The sequence below is a fragment of the Vanacampus margaritifer genome, chromosome 16, assembly GCF_051991255.1.
Source record: "Vanacampus margaritifer isolate UIUO_Vmar chromosome 16, RoL_Vmar_1.0, whole genome shotgun sequence".
Classification (NCBI taxonomy): domain Eukaryota; kingdom Metazoa; phylum Chordata; class Actinopteri; order Syngnathiformes; family Syngnathidae; genus Vanacampus; species Vanacampus margaritifer.
The window spans coordinates 3,470,117-3,493,155 of NC_135447.1; the positions used below are offsets into that span (position 1 = coordinate 3,470,117).

At 41.2% G+C, this 23,039-nt stretch overlaps 3 protein-coding genes across 7 annotated transcripts; 2 read left to right on the top strand and 1 right to left on the bottom strand.

The window, feature by feature from the left end:
• Nucleotides 1-372: 372 nt before the first annotated feature.
• On the bottom strand, nt 373-22,111 carry LOC144035910 (organic cation/carnitine transporter 2-like). Of its 5 annotated transcripts, XM_077545993.1 has the most exons (15): nt 21,855-22,087; nt 20,862-21,002; nt 20,545-20,773; nt 20,120-20,297; nt 15,674-15,737; nt 9,518-10,008; nt 7,289-7,392; nt 6,942-7,096; nt 5,776-5,947; nt 5,573-5,699; nt 4,208-4,299; nt 2,980-3,194; nt 1,646-1,828; nt 1,430-1,565; nt 373-539 (listed from the first exon to the last, which is right to left on the bottom strand). In XM_077545993.1, exons 6-15 carry the CDS (start codon nt 9,908-9,910, stop codon nt 485-487), a joined length of 1,632 nt encoding a protein of 543 aa, XP_077402119.1. In that variant the 5' UTR covers nt 9,911-10,008; nt 15,674-15,737; nt 20,120-20,297; nt 20,545-20,773; nt 20,862-21,002; nt 21,855-22,087; the 3' UTR covers nt 373-484. The 5 variants fall into 5 exon arrangements, with proteins under 5 accessions (XP_077402119.1, XP_077402116.1, XP_077402114.1 ...); XM_077545990.1 differs by lacking the exon at nt 20,120-20,297 and having other exon boundaries at nt 21,985-22,111; XM_077545988.1 differs by lacking the exon at nt 20,120-20,297.
• On the top strand, nt 10,812-16,024 carry slc22a5 (solute carrier family 22 member 5). The gene is made up of 10 exons (XM_077545987.1): nt 10,812-11,537; nt 11,607-11,710; nt 12,506-12,660; nt 12,723-12,894; nt 12,964-13,090; nt 13,877-13,965; nt 14,044-14,258; nt 15,353-15,535; nt 15,628-15,763; nt 15,876-16,024. Exons 1-10 carry the CDS (start codon nt 11,148-11,150, stop codon nt 15,985-15,987), a joined length of 1,683 nt encoding a protein of 560 aa, XP_077402113.1. The 5' UTR covers nt 10,812-11,147; the 3' UTR covers nt 15,988-16,024.
• Nucleotides 16,823-21,356, top strand: slc22a4 (solute carrier family 22 member 4). Its single transcript, XM_077545986.1, has 11 exons — nt 16,823-16,970; nt 17,059-17,507; nt 17,720-17,823; nt 17,910-18,064; nt 18,690-18,861; nt 18,946-19,072; nt 19,548-19,648; nt 20,053-20,267; nt 20,568-20,750; nt 20,836-20,971; nt 21,038-21,356. The coding sequence occupies exons 2-11, from the start codon at nt 17,100-17,102 to the stop codon at nt 21,120-21,122; spliced, it is 1,686 nt and encodes a 561-aa protein (XP_077402112.1). The 5' UTR covers nt 16,823-16,970; nt 17,059-17,099; the 3' UTR covers nt 21,123-21,356.
• Nucleotides 22,112-23,039: the final 928 nt, after the last annotated feature.

Here is a 23,039-nt window from a genome sequence, read left to right on the forward strand (position 1 = left end):
AATAGAACACAGTATTTTGTGGGCCTTGCAAAATGAGTCAAAATCTAGTAAAACAGCCGGGAGCGAAGGGGATTGCTTCAGTGAAAATTTGCATACACACGCAATGTATACACGCATAATTTATAATACATAATACACGCAATTTGGTTACCTGCAGCGTGACTTTTCTGTACAGTGGCAGTCGAAAAAACCTCCAAATCCACGAATGTCATCGCAAACCAACTGTGTTATCACACTGAGGATTTTACCGATAAATTGTAGAACTGAATTGTGTACATGTATGGTATGCATGATACATATATTTAGTTCTGGATGATAATTAGTATGTTTATTTCTACATCTAAAAAATAATAAAAAGGTGTAAAAACACATTTAAATCTTGTTCTAAAATAAAAATAAAATCCCAAATTCACTAATTATCAATAGTTGGAATGATTTCTATTAGGGACATTTCACACATTCACTGGACATCAATGGACTTCCTTTAGGTCTCTTCTTCTTTGGTGTGTGTGCTTTTGTAGACGCTTTTTCGGCAGCACCTAGAGGAAAAAAAGAGAGTTACACCTTAAAAAAGAAAATCAGCATTTGACCAATAGTGGGCAAAGTACGGACTTGGGCAGCGTTCTTAAAGCGTTCTTAATAATGTCAAGGCTTATTCTTAAACAAGCGTTAACATTATTAAGATTTCTTGTAATATTTGCAGCATTCATTTATCAATTTATTTTTCTCTAAAATTGTTTGATGAAAAATCTATGTATTTATGTATTTATATATCTCCTCAAATAGTTGGTTAATTTGTGAATATAACAAATATTTGTAAAATTTATATTTTTACATACTTCCGTTTAACTATTTATAGAAATGCATTTTATTGTATGATTTATCAATTAGAAGCAAATTTATTTAAAATTATTTAAAAAATAGTATTGTACATTTAATAGATATTAGAGTTTTAAAAAAAATCGTATCTTTGAATGAGTTAAAATATAATTTAAATTTTATAAATGTATTTCCTTTAATTTATTTTTCATTCATTTCAAATTAAATAAATGGCCAAATTGATTTTTTTGTTAAAAAAAATGTGATGAAAATAAACAATTATACATAGACATTATATTTGACAATTTTAAACATGTAATTTAGTAAATAATTGTTTAATTATGTACATTTATTCTGATTTTAACTTTTTTTGTACAAATGAGGTAAGACTTTTATTATATGTTAATTTATTTTTATTCATTCATTAACTCATTAAAGGGGAAGTAAAGTAAAATTGTATTTTTTTATTTTTTTTTACAATAATATGTTCAGGTTAATGGCCTGGCCCGTCTGCTGCTTTAAAAAAAAATTTGTGGCCCTTGAGCACAAACGTTGGCGTTGACCCGACATGGATGGCGACGGCGAGGTCGGTCTCCCGGCGACCGCTCACCCGGGGAAGGGCTGCGTGTGATCGGGGGTTTCCGGCAGGGGCATTCCGTAGCTCTCGGGCAGCAGGAAGCTGAGCAACGCCGCTGTGCTGATCAGGACGCTCATCAGGATGTACGGCAGCGACACCGAATAGCTTCCTGTGGCAAATGAGGTAACAAATCGCCAGACAGGACAAAAAGTTAGAGAGAGAGAGAGAGAGAGAGAGAGAGATTCTTACTCAGGTAGAGGATGTAGGGTGAGAGGATGCTGCCAATCCTGGAAGCCATGGAGCAGGCGCCCATGGCCGTGTTCCTCAGCACGGTTGGGTAGAGCTCAGCCGAGTAAGCGTAGATGTGGCTGAACGCCAGCGTCAGGCAGAACTTGCCTATCATCTCCAGAGTCACCGCCAACCAGTGCAGGTCTGCCGGCGGGGAGATAGCGTTCGTCACAATCTTGTTTTTGTTGAAGCACAATTTAAAAAACAACAAACTACTTTTAGGTCATAAACATGTGTTTTTTGCTCAAGTCGACTAAAAGTTCTACTGCCAAACACTAAAGAATGGAAAAAGCTGGAAGTACTTTTTTAAAGTATTTTGTGGGTCAAAATTTGGGATAGCCCGATTATCGGCCGATTATCGATCATCTGCCTTTTTAGGAATCTGAAGGCCGATGAAGCTGGTATCTCACTCGGCGGTGAGTGCTTGCCAATATAGCAAATTTAGGGCTTTTGTCGATTTGTACGACGTTCACAGTTTTGACTTGTCGCAAAGACATTTTGAACACATTCAGACAGTTTTTCACTGTCTGCGAAGATCTTTTGAAAAGCTTTTATGAACTCTGACGAAAACGCCAAAATTAGCTACATTCGCGTGCATTTGTCGCTCAGTGAAATACAGGGAACTTTTCATTTATGGATCGATATAAATTTCCACTTTATAAAAAAAATATGCTGACAATGGGAACTCCCTAGACTTTTTATTTAAAAAAAGAAAAAGATAGAAAGAACATTTTAAAATGATGGTGAAATTTAGAAAAAATATTTCCAGTAGGATTTTAGTTAGCTATTTACTTGCTTTTTTTTTTTTTTTTTTTTTTAATTTAGCTTATGCTGATGACCCTAGAAACTTCTTGCAATTTTTGTCATAATTTTTAAACAAAGATGTCAATTCTTTATATGTTTAAAATGAAAAGAAAAAATATATTTTTTAAATTTTGACGCTAATATTTTCTCTTTTGCTGCAAATGAATTTCGGCCTCCTTGACTACTAATCGGTATCGATCTTGAAAAAAATATATTGGTCAATCACGAGTCAAAATGCTTAAAAATGTGACGACAATATTTGTGTAGCTAACCCAGCAGTGGGTCCAAATGGGGGCCGAGTAAATGCTGGGTTATTTATACCCCAGTGCACCTGGTTGAGGATTTGATTTTGATAGGGAGCAAGGATTCAACCCAATCTGCCAAATAACAGTAATTAACCCGTTTTAATAATAAGTCATTATTCACCAAAAATTTAGTGTGTAAGGATTTTAGCCTGGCGGGGGGTTGGGGGGGACGGAGGGTGTCCGTACCTGCCGGAAAGAGCTGGATGACCAGGAGGAAGAATCCCGAAGAGAAGAGACTACCGGCCATGGTGAGTCGACGAGGGCAGCGGCAAAACATGAGCCACGTGATGAAGTAGGCCGGGATCTCCACCGCTGCCGACAGGAAACAGTTGAAGTAGGCGTCGCCGTGCAGGTTGGACGTGTTGAGCGACAGGGCCAGGTAGGCGGCGGCTATCGTGTTCCTGCGCAGAGGGGGATTGGACGCCGCTTCGGTCACTGCTCACAAAAAAGTTTGGGATATTGGGCTTGCATTCATCCTTCCGAGGGATACAGATTGGGCTTTCGGGGGAAATTTCACGATGGACTGAAAATGCACTATATTAATCCAGATTAATCAGATCAGTTCCAGATCTGGATAGAGATATTACCCTATTTAAATACTCTCTAGCTCTTTGACTGCCAGACGTTTTCAGAAAAGGGATGCCGTGGGTGCCAGCCGATTTAAGCATTTTTGACTGATCTTTCAAGGTCCACAGAAAATTATGTGTTTGGACTATGGAAACACACATGCCACAAAATGAAAGATCGGACTCTCATCTTTCATCAGAAAAAAAAAGTTTGTTTCTACCTTATTCCGTTTTTCAGTAATCAACAATAGAAAATGGTTAGTTTCACCTCAAAAAACGTATTTTAACGTCTTTGGCACTCCTCCATAGGATTTTACTAAACGTTATTTAACATTTTTGGCAGTCAAAGACCTAGGTATATTTTAAAGCATTTATGGCTCTTACCGGTAATTTGTTTTAATGTCTTTGAACACACTTTTAAAAGAATACAAACACATTTAAACACATTATACACCTTCTCGCCTTTCTAGGTAGATTCCAACTTTCTCTGTGAAATAACTTAATTCCGGTTTTAAATTTTTTTTTTTGCAAAAATATGTGGTTTTTTTTCTTATATTTTTTAAAAACTAATTAGTAAGATTCTTAAGGTTTTCCACAAACAAATATTTATTATTATTATTTATTCCAGTAAGACTTTATCACACAAAATTCCAGCTTTTATCATTTATTTATTTTTAATTATGGAAAAAAAAAGATTTTATTCTTGTAGGGTAACAACTATTTTTCTAAATATATATCTTTCCTAGTGTGGCTTTAGAAGTCCTTTCTGAAGTGTTCTGTGTTTGAGCCTCACAGCACCAGACAAGTCATTAGGTGTGTGCGTGCGTGCGTGCGTGTGCACAACTCACCAGATAAACCACAGCACAGCAGACATCCAGCGTATGTTGCGAGAGCGCAGTATGTCGCAGATGTTGTACGTCTTTTCTGAGCCACATTCTTTCTACAGAACGGTAAACATTGTCAATGAAAGCTCATTTCAATAAGAGCACACATACTCACACTCCCACAACTAATATAGCATATGAGCATTAGCATTAACATCTCTCATAATAGTAAATGAGTTTTTGCATCGACTCTCATCGGACTCGGCGAGCGGCGCTACACACGCAAATTAGGCTGAGGGTCATAACATGTTGGGGGTCAGAGAGTGTACGTTTTGCCAGACATTCCAGTTCCAGCGGGGTCCTCTGCCTCCCCTGCTGGCTTCCACTTATAAGCGCGCACACACGTGTGCGACAGCGTGTCAATTATTGTCGAGAGTTGGACATTGAGCAGTGAACCAGATAAGGAGGGCAAAAACAAAAGAAAATGCTCTTACAAGAGCAAAAACGTCTGCAGATGTGCTGTCTTAATGGTTGATTGTGACATGCTGGGAGTATGAAAGGAAGACAGTGTAAAAGTACGTAAGAAAGAAAAGTCAGACTTTGTATGTATGTTATTGTGTGTTCAAAATGGCAGTCCTATCTATCTCACTAACATCGTCATCAACAGAAAGTCAGTCCAAAAAACATCGACTTAGAGTTGTTGATTTTTAAATGTTCATTGTAGTTTTTTTTTTGGGGGGGGGGTTATTTTTTGTAAAAATCCAACTTAAATTTTTTATTACCGAAAAAAACTATATTTTTCTCAAGAATTACGACATGATTACCTGAAAGTCATTTTTTTTTTTGCATATTTTTCTCAGATGGTTTTTTTTCATTTTCTTGGAAATTCTAATTTCTTAGTTTTTCAGAAGATGTCTACTATTATCCTACCCCCCCAAAAAAAATATTTTATTTTCCTAAAAATTAGGAACAAAGAAATTCACAGAGGATATTGATTTATTTTGCGAAAAATATGGCTTTATTATTTATATAAAAGCTTTTCTTTTAAATATAAAAAAAAGACCATTCTTGTAAAGTTAGGGCCTTTTTGGTAAAATGCTGTGCTTTTTCTTTAAAAAAAAAAAAATCCTGGAAAAAAACAAATTTAATCATACTATTTTTTCAAAAATCTCCATTTAATTTCTGAAAATTCTGACTTTTTCTCTGAAGATTATACCACAAAAAAAATATGATATAAATATGATTTAAATCCTGTGAGTTACAACTAATATAAACCACTGATCCTCCAGATAAGCGTTTGAAAATCAGCAACTCTACATTGATAATTTGAGGACTAATTTCCTCTTCCCGACGGTTGTTCAGCATTGTCGTGCACAGACAGACATTAACCTGCAAGGGAGTGAAGATTTTTGTCGGCGCCTCTACTTTGTTCCTCTTGGCGGCGCGTCTCACAATGGCCTCGGCCTCGGCGATCCTTCCTTGGGACAGTAGCCAACGAGGAGACTCGGGGATTGACCTGCCAGGTAACAAGAACTTCAAAGAATTTGGGCGGCTAAATCGGCATCGGGATTTGAAATGGCACCAGAACCTACCACCAGAGAGTTAAGAGGAGGAAGCCGGGCGTGCTGATGCCCAGCAGCAGCATCCTCCAATCTCGCAGGAAGTAGGCGTGGAGTGGCAGCAGCATGTAGCCCAAAGCGAAGAATAGACACGCGCCCGCCGTGGTGAAGAACTGCCGCACTTTAGGACTGAGGAGTTCCGTACCTGGAAGACAAACCTGTCACCTCACTCATTGGTAAAAAATGTAATCATCGATATATCAAATCGATTTTACTTTTCGAGCCTGATATCAATTCATAAAACCATGAATTGAGTATTTTAATATCCTTTTCCCGTAATTTCATAAGATAATAGAAATTTAAAGGCCTTTTTTTTTTTTTTTGCATCTTACTGTTTTCTTGAAATTTACTGTTCACATGAATTATTATTATTTTTTTACATTTGTGAAAGACTAGACACGTTGCACTTTTAAGACAATTGGGAATCTTTTTAATTCATATTTACAATTATTGAATTAGAATTGTGAAAATGTTTTTATCTCACCCTTGCTGATGCCAACGGTTGTGTAACGCGGAGGTGATTATAACACGTTACTTTCATTAACTCGTTCACTGCCAGCCCACTTCAAATGGATCTTTGACGTCTATAGTCGTCGATGGCAGTGAATGAGTTAAAAGGAGGCCCGACTGTAATGTACGTCCAAATAAAGTTTCTACCAAACGTATTAAACTGGAAATTATTTTTGAAAAATACATCTCATAGTTATGTTAGTAACAACCAAATAAATAATATAGAGAAAACTTGTCATTACAGTTGGGGTTCCTTTTAATAAGCTTTACTAAATCATTTAACCACTTACTGCCTCCGCTAAAATTTAATTTGGAATGTTTGTGGAGTTTTTTTTTTTTTTATTAGCACGTCCTTGATATTTCAGAATTGATGTTCCATAATTAATCAATATCAGATTGTAGTGAAGTGTATCGAATCGGGAATAATCTAATCGAATTGAACTCTTCGAAATCTAATCGATTCAGGAAATCAGAATTGATACCAAGCCCTATTTTTTCCAGGTAAAAAGTCAGAATCTTACAAGAAGAGTAAGTCACATATACACCATGTGTGCAAGTGTGTCCTTAAGACTATCCTTCGGAGATGACAACTGTTCAGGATTTCCCGAGCGTTCGTTTCTGACATGTACCAAGCACGAAGGCGGACAGGTAGTTGGAGATGTGCGACATGCCGGCGATGAAGTGCAGGATGGAGAAAGCCATCCAGGAGGGAGAAAAGACCTGGAGGAACGTGCACAACGTCTGGCCGGCGAGGGTGACAAACAACACGATCTTCCTGCCAAACCTGAACAAGGCATAGAGTAAGATCAATCAACCGGTAGCTACGTGGCGCAAAATGGAGGAAATGTGGAATTGCTTTTTTAAAAAATCTAGGGATTTTTTCAATAACAGTCACTTATAGCTACCGGCAATCAGTGGGTACAATTCATGAAATTACAATGAAGCAATTCAGAGAATATGGTGCATGTGCCTCAACCTGTCAGAGAGCTGGCCGGACAGGAAGGATCCGACGAGGAAGCCGCAAAAGTAGAGCGACGTCGTCAGAGGCTTCTTCCACTGCTGCCCACACACAAGATCCCACTGCGACAAAGACCCGCACACACAGGACCGAAAATACACCCAAAAACTCAACACAATACAAATTCAAGTTGACACAACCCCTTTTTCACAACAATGCGCCTGAAAAAACGGTTAAACTTTGACGCCATTCTGCAGCCACATTAGGTTGAGTATATGTGAAGGCTTTGTCAAACCTAATCACCCACCGGTCTTCAAAATGGGGCTCATTTGGGCGAATTCCACAGTAGGAATTCTTGTTATGCCTTAATTGAGCTTGTTATGAATTCTCTGGAAGGACTTTGCCTCAAAATGGCTGCTTCAGTCAAAAAATGGTGGACTTTGTGTTCAGTTTTGGGCATGAATCCTGCAGACTGTTTTGGTAAATGTTTACATTTGCCTACTCAGCCACCTACTGATGGCACAGCATCAGGAGCAACTCAGGGTTCAGTATCTTGCTCAAAGACACTTCGAAGGGGTCACAATAGCATGGGATCAAACCCACAACCTCTGAGTTAGAAGACCACCGCTTTACCAGTAATCCACGCAGGGCCCTAGTACACTACGATACACAAGCCCAACCCAATTTGGTGACAGCTGGCGAAACCGATTTTGGGGGCAGATTTTTTTTTTCCAGGTCCACAGTGATCCTTTTTGCGTTTTATGGCAACTCCTGGAATTCAGACCAAAATGTTTGACAACCCATTAAATTAAATTTCAAGTATGGGTCCCTGAGATTATTGTATGTGTCGTGTTATGATAGACTATTCCAAGAACATTTCATATCAAAATCAGTCAAACTTAGGAGGCAAATTTTTGTAATTTTTTTTGCATGTTGCGACCACAACACTGCTGATTCATTCAAGGCTTGATGAATCAGCATTTTGGGCGAGTAAAAGGTGTCACTCGTGTTAGTTACCACTAGAATTAATTTTCTAATTAAACCTTAAATTGGACAAATTCCGTATTTTAATTGGTCAAAATCCTGAAATTGACCCAATACCAAAAATGGACGACTTCCTGTGACATTTCTGGCATGGGTACCTGAGACTTGTTCATGGGTCCTGTTATGGTATCCACCCAATTTTGGTCAAACTGGTGTCAGGAGCTCAATCCCATTGCAAGATTTCATCAAAAGTTTGAAATTCACCCAGAATGGCAACTTCAAACTGAAATGGAAGACTTCCCGTTCCATTCCAAAGGTCCTTCCTTGAGACTTTTCTGTGCATTCAGTTATGATCAAAGAGTCCAACGAATTTCATGTTGATCAGTGAACCTGCTGTCAATTTTCACCAATACAAGCCCCACAATTTGCCCCAAATTAGATGCTTCAAACCAAAATGGCTAACTTCCTGTTGAATTTCTAGGGTTGGACCCGGAGACTTTTTCATGCATCCTGACATGTATACTCAATTATGGAGGACAAAAACTGCCAAAATTCGAAACAAATAAACAAAAAGTGAAAATAAAAATGGATATAAAAATATAATTCAAAAATTAAATCCCCCAAAAATGAATATAAATGGAAATAAAAACTAGGCGAAGCAGGTCGGCGAGCAAGGAAGACTTCAATGGAGAACTCCAGCAATGGACGACTATCTGGTCCACTGTCACCTCAACTTGTTGTCTGGCAACTCAAGTCGCAAGTTGTAGTAACAGTGGACAAGATAGTCGTCCATTGCTGGAGTTCTCCAATGCAAGGCGGCGAGACTTCCTTGTTCGCCGACCCGCTCACTCGACCATTGAAAGGCAGTTTGTAACAGCGGAAGTCCAATCCAAGACACGCTTCGGACCGCCCCCTCATTTGAATAACATTTCGTCCTGGCATTATGGCCCAAAACTGCCCATATTAACAAGAAATAAATGACTAAATAAATAAATAAATAAATGACTAAAAGCGAAAATAAAAAATATATCATTCAAAAATTAAATACAAATGTATATATATATATATTTATATAATATTTTTTTTATATCAGTTTTTATTTTCACTTTTAGTCATTTATTTATTTATTTTGAATTTGGGCACTTTTGGTCCGCCATTCTCAATTTCTTATCAATCAATAAGACTTGTGTCGGACCTAATATTCCCCGAATTGATTACTGAAGGAGTTTTGAGGGATTCCAAGGACTTCAAAATGTGACTAACCTCAGACACAATGGTGGCTGTGTAGATGCTGCGGTCGTACTCCCACCCGTCCAGGCAGCCCTCTCGGGGCACGGCGCTCAGGTTGACCTCGGAGGGCGGCAAGCCCGCCTCCGAGTAAACCCGCAGAGTGTCCAAGCGGTACCGGGAGCACTCTGCGGGCCGCCCGTCCTCCTCGAGTGGGATGCTGGCGTTGCGCCACTCCTCTGTCAGGTTCAGCCCGTCCGCGGGTACCAGGCAGTGGTGGGCCGGTGTGTCGGCCACAAAGACCACCATCAAACTGCCGTAACCGTTGGGGATCATGGTGATGCAGAGCAGCAGGGAGAGGCAACATTGGAAGGGCCCCCAGTCCCCCAAGAACTCCGTGTCCGCCTCGTAGTCATTCACGCTCTCCATCCTGTACGCTGGCGGCGGATTCTGGAGTGGAGTTTTCTTTTTTTGTTAGGACTGGTCCACTCAAGTGAAACCATCCCTCCACCCTCACACATACTCTCCTGCGCACACGCACACAAAAGCACACCATTAACTCAGAGTCCACCTTCAACTAGTAGATGTTTAATGTCGGTAATGAAATGCAACATAAAAGTTGTGCTTTTGAAGCAGAGATCGAAGTAGACTCTTCATTTGACCAATAGTTGGCTTATAATTGTATATCGTCGCTGCTATGTGAAAAACACTTGTGTCCATTTTTTTCTTCCTTTATTTTTTATTTTTAAAGTTTTTAGTATGTCTGCATTCAGTTTTACCCCAAAAACCTAAAAAAAAAATTTAAAAAAGGACCTAAGTGTTTTTCACATAGCAGCGACGAATAACTTATACTTATTTGCTAAAGCATGGGGTCAAGTTTGTGACCTGGGTCAAGTGCGGCTTAATAAGTAAATCTCTTCATTGCCAATTTGCCACTTCCTGTGCCAAAACTGAGTGTCTTTTGATGACGCAAAGTCATTTCTGCCGAAGGTGTTTATTATATGAGCGCAATGTCACTCAGTACAGCGCAGATTTCCGCCCAGATCAAATTGTTAACCAAAGTGTTGTTAGCTAGCTGGATTCTTCCTAGTTCATGGGGATGATGAACAGGTTTGAGGAAATGATTGTGTTTTTTTTTGTTTGTTTTTTTTAATTTTTCTTAGGTTTTACATTAGCACTGCTACATGTTAACAATTAAGCATAAACTCTCCTGAACTTTGAGATGGCGTTTTTTCAACTGGGCGTGGCCTTACAACAGTTCTTTTGGGTGCTTGAAAGCTACTTAGTACCATTCAGAGTACAAGCACGTGCACGTCTAAAGAGTATTTAAAAGTGTGGAATGTTGTTTGGAGCAAACATTCACACTCTGCTGTGCAAGTGGCCGCGGTGGTGGGACGGGAGAAGCGCAGATGGACTGGGTCATTTTTTTTTTTTTTTAAAAGCGTTTGATCATATCCTAGTAAATCAAATCAGCCGGTCGAGGGGATGTGTCTGGATAAATCATTTCCTCTTCTCTTCCAATGAGTCCTGATTGTTTTCCCCAGACGAGAGCGGGTTCGTCCTGAAAGGGGGGTTTTAATGCTCTGCTGGGGCTGAGAGGATTCACTGGCCCACTCAGGGTCCTGCTCAGTGATTGAGAGTCACCACAGCACACGCACCATCCAACATGGGCGACTATAACGAAGACACAGCCTTCCTGGGCCAGACCGGACCTCACTTTTGGATTACTTTCATGCTTCTCAACACCATTTTCATCTCTACCGGATTCAACGGGCTCTACATCGTCTTCGTTGGGGCGGCCCCCGAGCACCGCTGCCTCGTGCCAGAGGTCAATCTCACGGCAGCGTGGCAGGACGCCATCATTCCCGTCACTGAGACGGACGGTCGTGAGGTACGCAGCCAGTGTCGGCGCTACAAGCTGGACGTGGTCCGGAACCTCTCAGCAGAGGGATATGCTCCGGGGACGGACGTAAACCTCACGGGCCTGGAGCAGGAGAACTGCTTGGACGGCTGGAGTTACAGCAAAGACATATACCAGGCTAACATTGTCACCGAGGTCAGCATGCCGATCACATGACAACAATGTAAAATGTTCGTTTAGAATTTATTGCACGTGTCTTTGCAGTGGGACTTGGTCTGTGACGACCAGTGGAAAGTTCCTTTTGCTTCCTCTACTCTGTTTGTCGGATATCTCCTGGGATCGCTGATCTCAGGCCAGCTTTCTGACAGGTACTTTATCCCCAATGATCAGCTCAGCTCAGCTTTATTTATTTATTTTTTTAATAATGCAGGGATAGGAATGCAGATATTAAGAGCATGTGGTGGCCCGGGCCTGTTGCATTCATTCAACAAGACAGCGCCATCTGCTGTTGGCGTACACTATCGATAACATTTGTCTTGCAATGTTTCAATTACATTGACTGAGGATGAGCTAACAGTGACTAAGTACTTTATTTTCGAGATTGCTGGAGGCGTCCCTTTTCATTCTCAATGCTATTCTTTGACAGCTGTAAAAACCCCTATAGTGTAACCTTACCCCAACCCCCCCCCCGCCCCCCCAGCTGCCCTTTTCCCCACCATGTGAGGCAAAGGCAACACGCCAGAGTTGTGGCCAGCTGCAGGGTCAGAGAGTGTGACATAAGGGTGCAAACAGCAGGCAGCCTTGAGTTGTAGAACTTTTGCGAATTTAAGTAACAAGTAAAAAGCACACTTCCAAACCATCATTCATTTGATCCCCAACACTCAACACTCCCAACTATTAGTAGTTAGAGTCTAGCAAAAAAATATCTGGCGAAGACAAAGCTTTAAAGTGAAACCGGAAATATGAGCAGTAGTAGCTTCATCTGTAAAGAACTTGTCTGTATGTACAAAGCTATAAGAACTTGGATCAAAGGACTTGACTTGTATAATGGCAAGTGCTTTAATATTCACATGATATGAGAAACCTGTAGTTGTAGTACATTTTTGGTAAGCCTTGACATCAAGGGACAAAACCCCACGTTTCCATCACTATTCTCTCTTTAGGTTTGGAAGAAAGAAGATCGTTTTCATCTCTCTAGGAGCTCAGTGCATCTCGGTCCTGATGCAGTCCTTTTCCCTGTCGTGGAGGATGTTCTGCATCATGTACCTGTTCGTCGGAGCCTCACAGGTTTCCCTCTACATCTCTGCCTTTGTGCTAGGTACGGTCTCGTTTATCCCGCCTCGTGTCTGTCCTGAGTCTCTTTTTATTCATCCTGAACAGGAACAGAGGTGTTGAGCAAGACACTCCGTGTGATCTTCACAACACTCGGGGCGTTCCTCTTCTACGGCATCGGCTACATGATTCTTCCGTGGATTGCATACAGCATCAGGGAGTGGAGAACCCTCCTTGCCGTTCTATCAGCTACCTCTGTGGTCTACATCCCTCTGTGGTGGTACGCTAGCCAAGTTCCCCAAGAAGCTACCGGGATTTAAAGTCGTAGCTCTTAATTGTGTGCATGCAGGTTCATCCCAGAGTCTCCCCGGTGGCTTATCACTCAGGGTAGAGTGGCGGAAGCCGAAACCATTGTAAGAGAAGCCGCCCGGAAGAACAAAGTCGAGGCACCGCTCGTCATCTTCAGAGGATATGAGGTGGAGTATCCGTGTGGCACTTTACAAGTAGCTTTCATACTAACTTTCCGCAGAGACGTAAGATGGCGACAAATACTGTTTACACAAAAGACAGAGTAGGAAGGGTCAAACGGGGTCATGGCTTTTCCATGGTTCCTTTTTCGCACAGCTGATGCCCCGCCTCTGAAAAGCCCGGAAATTCACGGGTCCATTTAAATAACCAATGTTGGTAACGTTCAGAACAAGCGTCTGTTAGAAGACTATCTTTGTCTTCCGCGTGTTCGTTGTTGTTCGGGTAGAGAATGTTGATTTTCTGAATACAGACTGGAGATCGGTGAACAGGTCCTTCGAAGGATTTGTTTTGCAGAATATTCTGGACACGAGCAAGTTTACAGACAAATGGCTGCAGTTCCTCTCGCAAGTGTGTAGTTACAGCGGACTCACATCATTCTTATACTATCTTGAAACCCCTCAGGAAACAGCCCCCAGTCCTGAGTTCAATACACATGACGACAGCCGGAAGTAGATAAGACTTTTTACACTTTTACAGCATATCATCCAATGCACATTGAGTTCAACCCCAGACACTGGCCCATTGATGTGGAAACAGACGAGGTCCTTTAGACACGATGACATGAGCAGAAATTGCGACAGCACTTACAAAGACACATCCACAGATAAAAGTTCTACTGAGGAAATAAGTAAATTAAAACAGTTATGAATAAATCTAGGCAGAAGACTCTAAGCACGTCACAGAGAAAAGCTGGCTTTGAAAAGAATGTATTTTGGTCCTCATTGCATTTTCAGTCGCTGCCTCCGAGCAAGACGTACACCATGCTTGACGTCCTGAGATCCAAGAACGTAAGATGCATCACAATGATGTGTCTTGTTCTGTGGTGAGCACGATCAACAATAGACTGAGAACTTCAACAGCTTAATGCTTACTGCTGAACCTTCCGTCTTATCCCAACCAGGATGGCCATCAATGTGGGCTATTTTGGTTTATCCCTGAACACATCCAACCTCAGCGGAAACCCCTTCATGAACTGCTTCCTGTCGGCGACTATTGAGGTACCCGCCTACGTTGTGTCCACATGGCTCCTGAAGAGATGTCCCAGAAGGGCTTTACTTTCCACCTTTCTGGTCATCGGTGGAGGAGTCCTGCTGCTCATCCAGTTCATTCCGCCGAGTAAGTCTTGGGCGTAGTGCACGCAAGCACTATGCCAAAATCTTTCAAGTCCGTGTGAAGCGAATACACAGATTTGGTTCTAAATGTATTACACGGCATGAAGCATGTGCTCAAATGTCTCATGAAGTGTGAGCCGCAGGCTGACTAGCATGTGCTGCTGGGTTTAGCTGAGCTCTAGTTAGCTCGAGAGTTAGCTAGTGGATAACGTGAGGATCCGGTGGGATATATTCCAGTCACCAGAGGCTTTAATCGCATATATTTTCACGCCTCAGACATATCGTTATGTTTACACATAAGAAAGATGTTTGGCACTCAACAGTTACCAGTGGGTTCAGCAAACAACAGCGATTTTTTTTTTCCTTCAAATTTGACAGGGTTGGTAAGTATTGAAAGAGGAATAAAATTACTTGTCCTCTTTGCGTGTTCCAAAACTTGAAGACAGATTTAATGCAAGAAAAAACACCTTTGCAAAAATGATTTTATCTAACAGAGATCTCTGGACACTCAAACAGCCTCTAATTCATCACTTAAACAGGTGGGATTCAGAGCGTCGAAATGTGTCTCTTCCGCGTGTACAATGGCTTCTTATAGTTAAAACCGACCGCCTCTCTTTCATTTGTAGACAAAACATACTCTCTGGGTACTTTTCCATGAGCGATGGCGAAAACAGAGTCAGGAGTGCGTATGTTCGGGACAAATTCTGTTCAAGGACTAAATGTGTTTTTGCACAAAATGCTGAGAAGGAACTTTTTTAGACTAAATAGTATGTCCCAGTTTAAGGTCATTATACCGAAATCAACACCATCTGCTCTGCACAGGACACAAAACATCTCGACAAGGTTAATATAAAGAATTAAAATGTTAATAATGTGTAACAATGGTTAATATATGAAATGAAGAATTAAAATGTTATAATATCTATCAGTATGCTAAAAACACTCTTCTCTAGGGTCTGTCAAATTTATAAGACATTCATTTTCAATTCACAGGGACTTTAAGAGGTGTGTTCCATTTATTAATAAGACGTTTTGAATGATTGTGTTTCCAACTTAATGGTAAACGTTTGGGGGATTTTGGGTCGCTCTCTCTCCCAGGTCTTCAGTATGTGGCCTTAGCTCTGGAAATGACCGGAAAGTTTGGCTTCACTATGGCCTTTGGTATAGTCTACATCTACACAGCGGAGTTATACCCCACCGTGCTCAGGAACCTTGGCATGGGAATATGTTCGTCGGCCGCTCGCATCGGAAGCATCACAGCTCCCTATGTCATCTATTTAGGCACGTCACATTATCATGCTCCCGTATTCTATCGCACGTGTCGTGTTTTTTTTTTTTTTTTTTTAAACACATTTTGCATTTTCCATTTGCAGGCACTTACAACAAGGCTCTGCCATACATTCTCATGGGAAGTCTCACCATCGGCTCCTGTGTGGTCAACATCTTCCTTCCAGAGACCTTGAACAGAGACCTTCCGGAAACTCTGGAACAGATGCAGGAATGGCAAGGGTATGGATAATTTGCTAAAGATTTACAACAGAATATAAGAAACAAACAGACAAGAGAGTATGCATTGTATCCGTTTTGTGTTGTGACCACCCTAACAGTGTTGTCTCTCTAGGTTGTGCTGTGGAGCGAAAAAAAAGAACTGCCGGTATGCGGAAAACGGAGGAAGTGGAAACCTGCACAAACAAAATGAAGCCAAAAGTGACCTGCAAAGTCTTACTCTGTAGCTTCCCAAGTAGCACTGATTCAATTTTATGTGTCAAAGATCTGGGTTTTCCTCTTTTTTTTTCTACTTGAAATCTTTTAATTTTTGAATTGGTTGATGGCTGCTGATTTGCATTTTGATAATTACTTTGTAGAACTTTCCATTTGTGTTTGACATGAAAACACATGGATACCTCACTTGTCTTTAATTACTTTACATGTAAATAAAACCAAATCTCAACAATCTCAACTGTTTTGTACAGTAACAAGGTATCAGACAATTTCTGGCTACAACATGAGTTTACCATCAATATTCTAGACGGTGGTGGTTGTAGTTTGTAGTTGTGTAGTGCAATGCATCCTAATCTGTCATAAATTTATGCAGGCTTTCCTAAACACGTAAAAATTGTGAAAGACACCGCTGCTAAGGCCAGTGCAGACATGACTTTGCATGCCTAATCAGCAACACTGAGCTGATCACCAAAGCAGAATGCAGGTTAATCTGTTAGCTATTCATTTTTTTAAAACCAAGAGCCAAATCAAACCGTACGACGGAACTGCAAGTGATTTGCAATTTGGCGTGCAATCTTGTCAAGGTTTGGTTGAAATTCTAGATCTTTGTTTGACTTCCAAACCATCATTTTAGGTTGGATTTGGAGTTGTTCAAGCAGAGAACCGTCAACTTTAACTACCCGTGGAACATAATTGTACTCTGGTACTGTTACTGTATCTCTGACAGTGCAAAGCTGACGCATAAAATCATGTCATCTTAGCATTAAAAAGCGCACCATGAGACATACAGAAACAATAAACCAGGATGTACCTGGAGAACTCCAAAGCGGCACCTAATCACAATTGGCCGGTTTTGAAGAGAGAGAAAAATGTGATTCGTCAAGAGTGAGTAAGCAGTTTATGACAGTTGCACAGTGACTTGTTGATGATTAACACATTTTCCAAGACATCGTCCAAGGCCAATTCCCTCAAGACAGAGGCATTTTCGTTCACTGTAAGTAATAAGTGCAGACTGGACAGTTGCTGTGTAACTACCCCTGACAGATGAGGACATCTTAGGTTTTTTTTCTTCTCTCTCTCAGATGCCTGCCGTCTGATCATTTGCTCAGTGGCAAGTTTAACGATGGGCGACTTGAAACTCAGGGACTACGATAGCATCACGTCCTTTCTGGGACCGTGGGGGGCTTTTCAGAGGAGGATTTTCTTCGCTTTGGCAATCAGCATCTACCCCAATGGCTTCATTGGCATTTACATTGTATTCGTCGCAGACACGCCGTCTCACCGGTGCCGCATCCCGGAGAACGCCAATATCAGTCAGGCATGGAGGAACGTGACAATCCCCATGGAGATGGTGGATGGCGTCGCCAGGCCCAGGTCTTGCGCCAGGCTCAACCTGGAGATGGTCAAGAACTACTCTCAGAGCGACGTGGCCCCGAATGTTGGGGTTGATGTGGCCAACATTCCTTTAGAAGCCTGCCGAGATGGGTGGACGTACAGCAAAGACATCTACCAGTCAACCATTGTCACCGAGGTGAGCTTAAAGTCTTCACTTAGCCTATTTTTTGTAAGCATTGGGGCCATGTAGCTAGCAGATTCCGCAAATGGATCAGTGTGTGGCAGTTCCACTTTGTAATGTGCATGAAGGCTGAAGGACAGAGTGGAAAACTTTTCAGCATTGGCAAAGTTCAATTTCTTTGTTTTTACTTCTTGGTAACAAACAGTTGACATGTGCACCTTCTCCAGTGGGATCTAGTTTGTGATGACGCACACAAAATCCCATTATCCTCCTCCATCCACTACCTGGGCGTGCTGGTGGGGGCATTTATCTCGGGCCAGGTGTCGGACAGGTGGGCAAAGCTGCCATGTATGCTGTTAAAGATGCATTCAAGCATTGATTCAAAAACAAGGAATTTTCTGTGTTTGGCATCCACAGATATGGAAGGAAGCCAGCGCTGTTCATCATGATGGTCCTCCAGACAGTGGCCATAACGGCGCAGTTATTCTCAAACAGTTGGGAGCTCTTCACGTTCACCTTTTTCCTGGCGGGTGCTGGCGGTTTCTCCAATTACATCATCGCCTTTGTGCTGGGTATATATTTTAAAGGCTGCTTTATGATATGCATTTTTGTCTCTTAAGTGTTTTTTCTTGATATTCGTCTTTCGGTTTCGGAGGGTGGAGGAGGTTTGCTCTGGCTCATGGATGTGCAGAGTCCGGCTTGAGTTGCCATAACAACCGAGCTAAGGCATTGCAATTAAGCAAAGGCTACTTCACACCTAGCGGATCTAGACCTCCACTATTTTCTTTTAAATCAACTACAAACAAATCTATATTAGAGGTGTCATTTTAAACTTGTAAAGACTGAGGCTCTTTCCAAAACAGAGATTGTTATATTGTTGGCAGTTAATTAAGCCGCCAAATTATATTTTGTCAAAAAGTGGACTGCGGACTCCAGCAGTCACTTGAAAGTGGTTCTGGATCTTGGGCCGGTTTGGCTGCCAAGTCCTGGGTGGTGAAACTATATCATGTAAATGAGTCAAACTGTTACATAGCAGTGAAGAGGAAATTCATAACATCTCACAATGCATTTTTGACAGTTTGATTTCTTGATGGGTCGGCTGGCATTTAGCAGTTTTCGGAGTCTTTCTATTTTTGCTATGCTAATACTCGCCATTTCTGTTTTTTGACGGGGAGTTTTTGCATGTTTTGTACTTAGGAACAGAAATTTTGAGCCCCAAAGCCCGCGTGGCCTTCTGCTCCCTGGGAGTTTTCATGAGCTCAGCCATAGGGTACATGCTCATGCCACCCGTGGCCTACTTCCTGCGCTCCTGGCGGCTGCTGCTGATCCCTATGGCCGCCAGCGGACTGATATACATACCCCTATGGTGGTAAGGGCATGTAAAGGTGACATAATAATGTACCCTTCCCTTGCGAGGTGCCAGACTTTGACCAATTTTGACCGTTTGCACAAGGTTCATACCCGAGTCGCCACGCTGGCTTCTCTCCCAGGGCAGAGTGGAGGAAGCTGAGGCCATCCTGAAGGATGCTGCCAGGATGAATAAGGTTGTCATGCCGCAGGCCATTTTCACAGAGGCAGAGGTAAGAGTCGAATTGTCTATTGCAACGCTTTCACACTGAGTGCAGCGTGAAAAGGGTTTAGGAGTTTCAGAGAAGCATAAAAGTGGATGACCTCAAAATGGATTGGTTGATTTACGGCTCAAACAACTTTTAATTTTGATGTTCAGCTCCTTGTTAGAGAGTGGTTGAAAGTGGTTCTGGATCTTGGGCCGGTTTGGCTGCCAAGTCCTGGGTGGTGAAACTATATGTGGGGGCGGCATCATGTAAATGAGTCAAACTGTTAAGTGCAGAAACATTAAACAGTTGGACGTGTGCATGGTAAAGTTTAAAGAAGGTCAAATTGAGTTCACTTGGAAAGGTTATACACGAGTGTGCTTTAGGTTCATAATAAAAGTTCACCTTAAAGACGCATATTCCGATTTCCTGTACTTTAATTGGAAAAACAATTTGCAAGCGTGGAGCTTTGGAGTTTTTCAAATCGCATCTTTTGTTCCAGATTGAAGATGCAATACTGAAGAAAGACATAAAACACAACATTGGCTCCATCCTGCGCAGCTGTAACATATTCACCATCACCCTGTTGTGTTCAATTCTGTGGTATGTCCTTCTTTTTTGAGTTCTTCAAAGTCGGGCTAAGTTCAATAATAGAAACCTCATTTATAGTACCTGCAAGTTTGCGACAGGCACAATTATTCATCTTTGGGCTACTTTGACAAAAAAGACAGGCTAACAACCTTGCGGTAGTAGGAATGGATGAACTCAATTGTACTGTGACCCCTCGCCGATTTATGAATCCCTATTCACAAACTCCTACTTAATAGTTTTTTTTTTAAATAGAACATAACTATAGCGTGTAATTTAGGTCTAAATAGATTGATTGTAAAATCACTGCATCTACTCATCATTCCAATCCGGAAGTCCAATACCTCAAACTTTAGTAGCAGTATATAATGCTACATGTTAGCAAATGCATTGATCGGCATCCTTATCGGGCCCCACAGGTTTGTCATCACCATCAGCTACTACGCCCTGATCCTCAACACGTCCAACCTTCACGGCGACCCGTACCTCAACTCCTTTCTGTCAGCGGTAACGGAGGTTCCGGCGTACCTGATCGCCCTGCTGCTGCTACACTTTTGCTACCGCCGCCTGTGTCAGTCGTCCACGCTGCTGATGGGCGGAGTCATGATCCTGTGCGTCCACCTCATTCCCATAGGTAGCCGTGACACAATACTTTGATGTGCGCCTATTTGCAATACGTTATTATTCACAGATTCACCGTTTTAATCTGCTTCTTTAGCCGGCAAACTCATCAAGACTGAACTTTATCAAGACAAATGCTAGCTCAACAAAATTTGTCACAATCAAAACATTTCTAAACAACAAACAAATTGACTCATCAGTGTTACGCTTATTCCTAATGTCACACAACTTATTCACAGGTAAATAGTTGGCAAATTCTGCACCGCAAATGCAAAATCTACAATACCAACCTGTTGTGTTGTCATGTGATCAGATCTCGAGTGGGTGGCCGTGCTGCTGGAGATGCTGGGCAAATTCGGCATTACGTCAGCCTTCTGCATCGTATACACCGTCTCGTCCGAGCTCTTCCCCACCGTCATCAGGAACACGGCCATGGGCTGCTGCTCAATGGCGGCTCGTGTCGGGACCATCATCTCGCCCTTCATCATCTACCTCGGTGCGTACAGTGTCCCCCCGCCACTATATTTCGACGGTAAAAAAATGAACTAAACTGAATGAAAATGTGGATTTCTCTACAATAGGACAATATTACAAGGCCCTGCCATACATTTTGATGGGAGCTTTAGCCATTTCTGGAGCCTTCCTTTGTCTGCTGCTGCCAGAGTCATTTGGGAAGCCTTTGCCGGAGACCCTATCTCAAATGCAGACCGTATTCAGGTGAGTCTTGAGTATTGATCCCATGCAAGATCTGGAAATTTAAGCAAAAACATGGTCTTTTCACAGTTTCCACAGGCGAAAAGCTCAAGACAAAAAGGAAGTGGACGACAGAGCTGTGCAGGATTGTCAGAGTAAAGAATCCAAGTTGTAGTAAATCAATGCTGCACTCTGGATTTTTCACCTGTGTTTTTGTATAATGCATTATGACCTCCCCTAAGCACAAAGCTCAAGAAATATTTTCTACACAAGTACCTGCAGTCCTAATTAAGTACAAAGTGTGAGAACTTTTGCCAACTCTTCATTTCATAAACGTTTTACTACTGACTGGAAATGATTAACAGAACTCATTCAATAATATTTTATCAAGCCTTAACGCTGGCTTTACACGTGCGCCATTTGGAACATAATTGTTGCCATTAATATGCATTTCAGTGACACTGTCAGATGTGGTGTTTATTATTGGGATGTATTTTGCAGCAATGTTAAATAAATAAAAAAAAGCCTTTACTTGGATGTTGGGTCTCTTTCAACATTGAATGTACATACATGTACATTTCTGGTGTACCCGTGTGTTTTGCCCCATGCAGTCCCTCTTTCTCCCCCACAAAATATTAGTCATTTTGCTAATAGGAAAAGCACACACACACACACACACACAAAAATCTATCACCAAAAATTTATAATCACAGTAACAGTGCTATGTCCATTTTTAGATAGAAACACACAAGAAACATTAGAAAAATGCATAGTGTTGTTCTGGTGCTCATCTGTCAGATGTAAACATTAATAATATTACGAATAAAAGTTACATATGTTGTTGTTTTTGTGGCTACCTGTTTCCAAAAATATACCAGGGTACGAAATTTGTTCCATGTAAACTCACCTTTTCCCCCCAAAAAACATGATGATGAGTAACTTGACTTCTTAAAAGGTTTAACCGAAAACATGAGAAGATTTAAAATGGCCGCCAAAAGTATCCCCATGCTATAATGTGTACAGGGCAAAATAAGTACCTTGCTAGACTCGCCGGCTTGTTTTGGACAAAATTGACTTCCAGTGCATATTTGGGCAAAAATACATTGTTATTATCTCGTTCTTTTTTTAAGTTAGTTGTATTGAAATATAAGTCGATAAAACAAAGCTAATTGAAATATAGGAACACATTTTTAAGCGTTGTTTCTTCCGTCGGAAACGTCTGCGATGCAACTACTCATCTGTCAATCACCGGCTTCCTTCGCTTTGATTGGCTACGGCGAAAACAATATTTTGTTTTTGTTCTCACTTGAGTTGTGAAATCTCCAAATCTCGGCAACAGATCAAATTTACAATACGTAAAAGTCGACCTGGATGTTTTTTTTGTCTGTCCACTGATGTATGGGTATGGGTGTGTTTTTTTAAACTGTTAAAGTTAGACTGTAAGTAACTTGTTGTAAGTTGCTATGCTGCGTACGGAAAGTAAGCTTTTTCTGTGTCTGTCAGCGTTTGTTTTCTTAGCTAGTATATCTATTACTATTTTTCCTACCTACAATTGGAATACTTGACCAGATTCGAGGTAAGTTGTTTTGTTTTACCCATAATTTCAACATTAGTGTGGACATTTTAGCGGGGGGGGATTAGCTGTGCAAAGTGTGTTTGTTTGTTTTTTGTCCACTGTCACATTGTGCTGATATGTTGAAAACATGATTTTAATTTACTGTACAGTTATAGTATTTTTTTTAATATATATTTTTTTATTAATGCTTGCCTTCTCACTATCAGCCGCTAGTTGTCGCCAAATACAAGTCCATGGACGATGTCTGTCCACTACGGTGGCCGAGAAAATAAAACTGAAATTATATTAAAAAGAAGAATCAAAATTGTTATATCTAGCTAGTCAGCTATCTAGATATTCGTCCATCTAACATCTATCGTTGCCTTCAGGAGCAGTCTGATACATTAGCTGCTCTTACAGACTGCATGATGCCCAAACTATCTAAAGTTGGCTGTTCCATTCAGGTTCTGTGCAAAATCATAATTTTCCTCACACAGTTGATTTGCAGTACTCTATCTGTCCTTTACAGTTGTTTAC

Excerpts from the sequence above, each read along its gene's own strand:
- LOC144035910 (XM_077545990.1), bottom strand. The coding sequence starts at position 9,910 with ATGGAGAGCGTGAATGACTACGAGGCGGACACGGAGTTCTTGGGGGAC. Across the intron at positions 5,700-5,775 it reads CTCCTCTTAACTCTCTGGTG|GTCAATCCCCGAGTCTCCTC; the intron begins GTAGGTTCTGGT and ends GTTACCTGGCAG. Across the intron at positions 4,300-5,572 it reads AAATCTTCACTCCCTTGCAG|AAAGAATGTGGCTCAGAAAA; the intron begins GTTAATGTCTGT and ends ACCGTTCTGTAG.
- slc22a4 (XM_077545986.1), top strand. The coding sequence starts at position 17,100 with ATGGGCGACTTGAAACTCAGGGACTACGATAGCATCACGTCCTTTCTG. Across the intron at positions 18,065-18,689 it reads CATCATCGCCTTTGTGCTGG|GAACAGAAATTTTGAGCCCC; the intron begins GTATATATTTTA and ends TTTTGTACTTAG. Across the intron at positions 20,268-20,567 it reads CGTCCACCTCATTCCCATAG|ATCTCGAGTGGGTGGCCGTG; the intron begins GTAGCCGTGACA and ends TCATGTGATCAG.
- slc22a5 (XM_077545987.1), top strand. The coding sequence starts at position 11,148 with ATGGGCGACTATAACGAAGACACAGCCTTCCTGGGCCAGACCGGACCT. Across the intron at positions 13,966-14,043 it reads ATGATGTGTCTTGTTCTGTG|GATGGCCATCAATGTGGGCT; the intron begins GTGAGCACGATC and ends TATCCCAACCAG. Across the intron at positions 15,764-15,875 it reads CAGATGCAGGAATGGCAAGG|GTTGTGCTGTGGAGCGAAAA; the intron begins GTATGGATAATT and ends TTGTCTCTCTAG.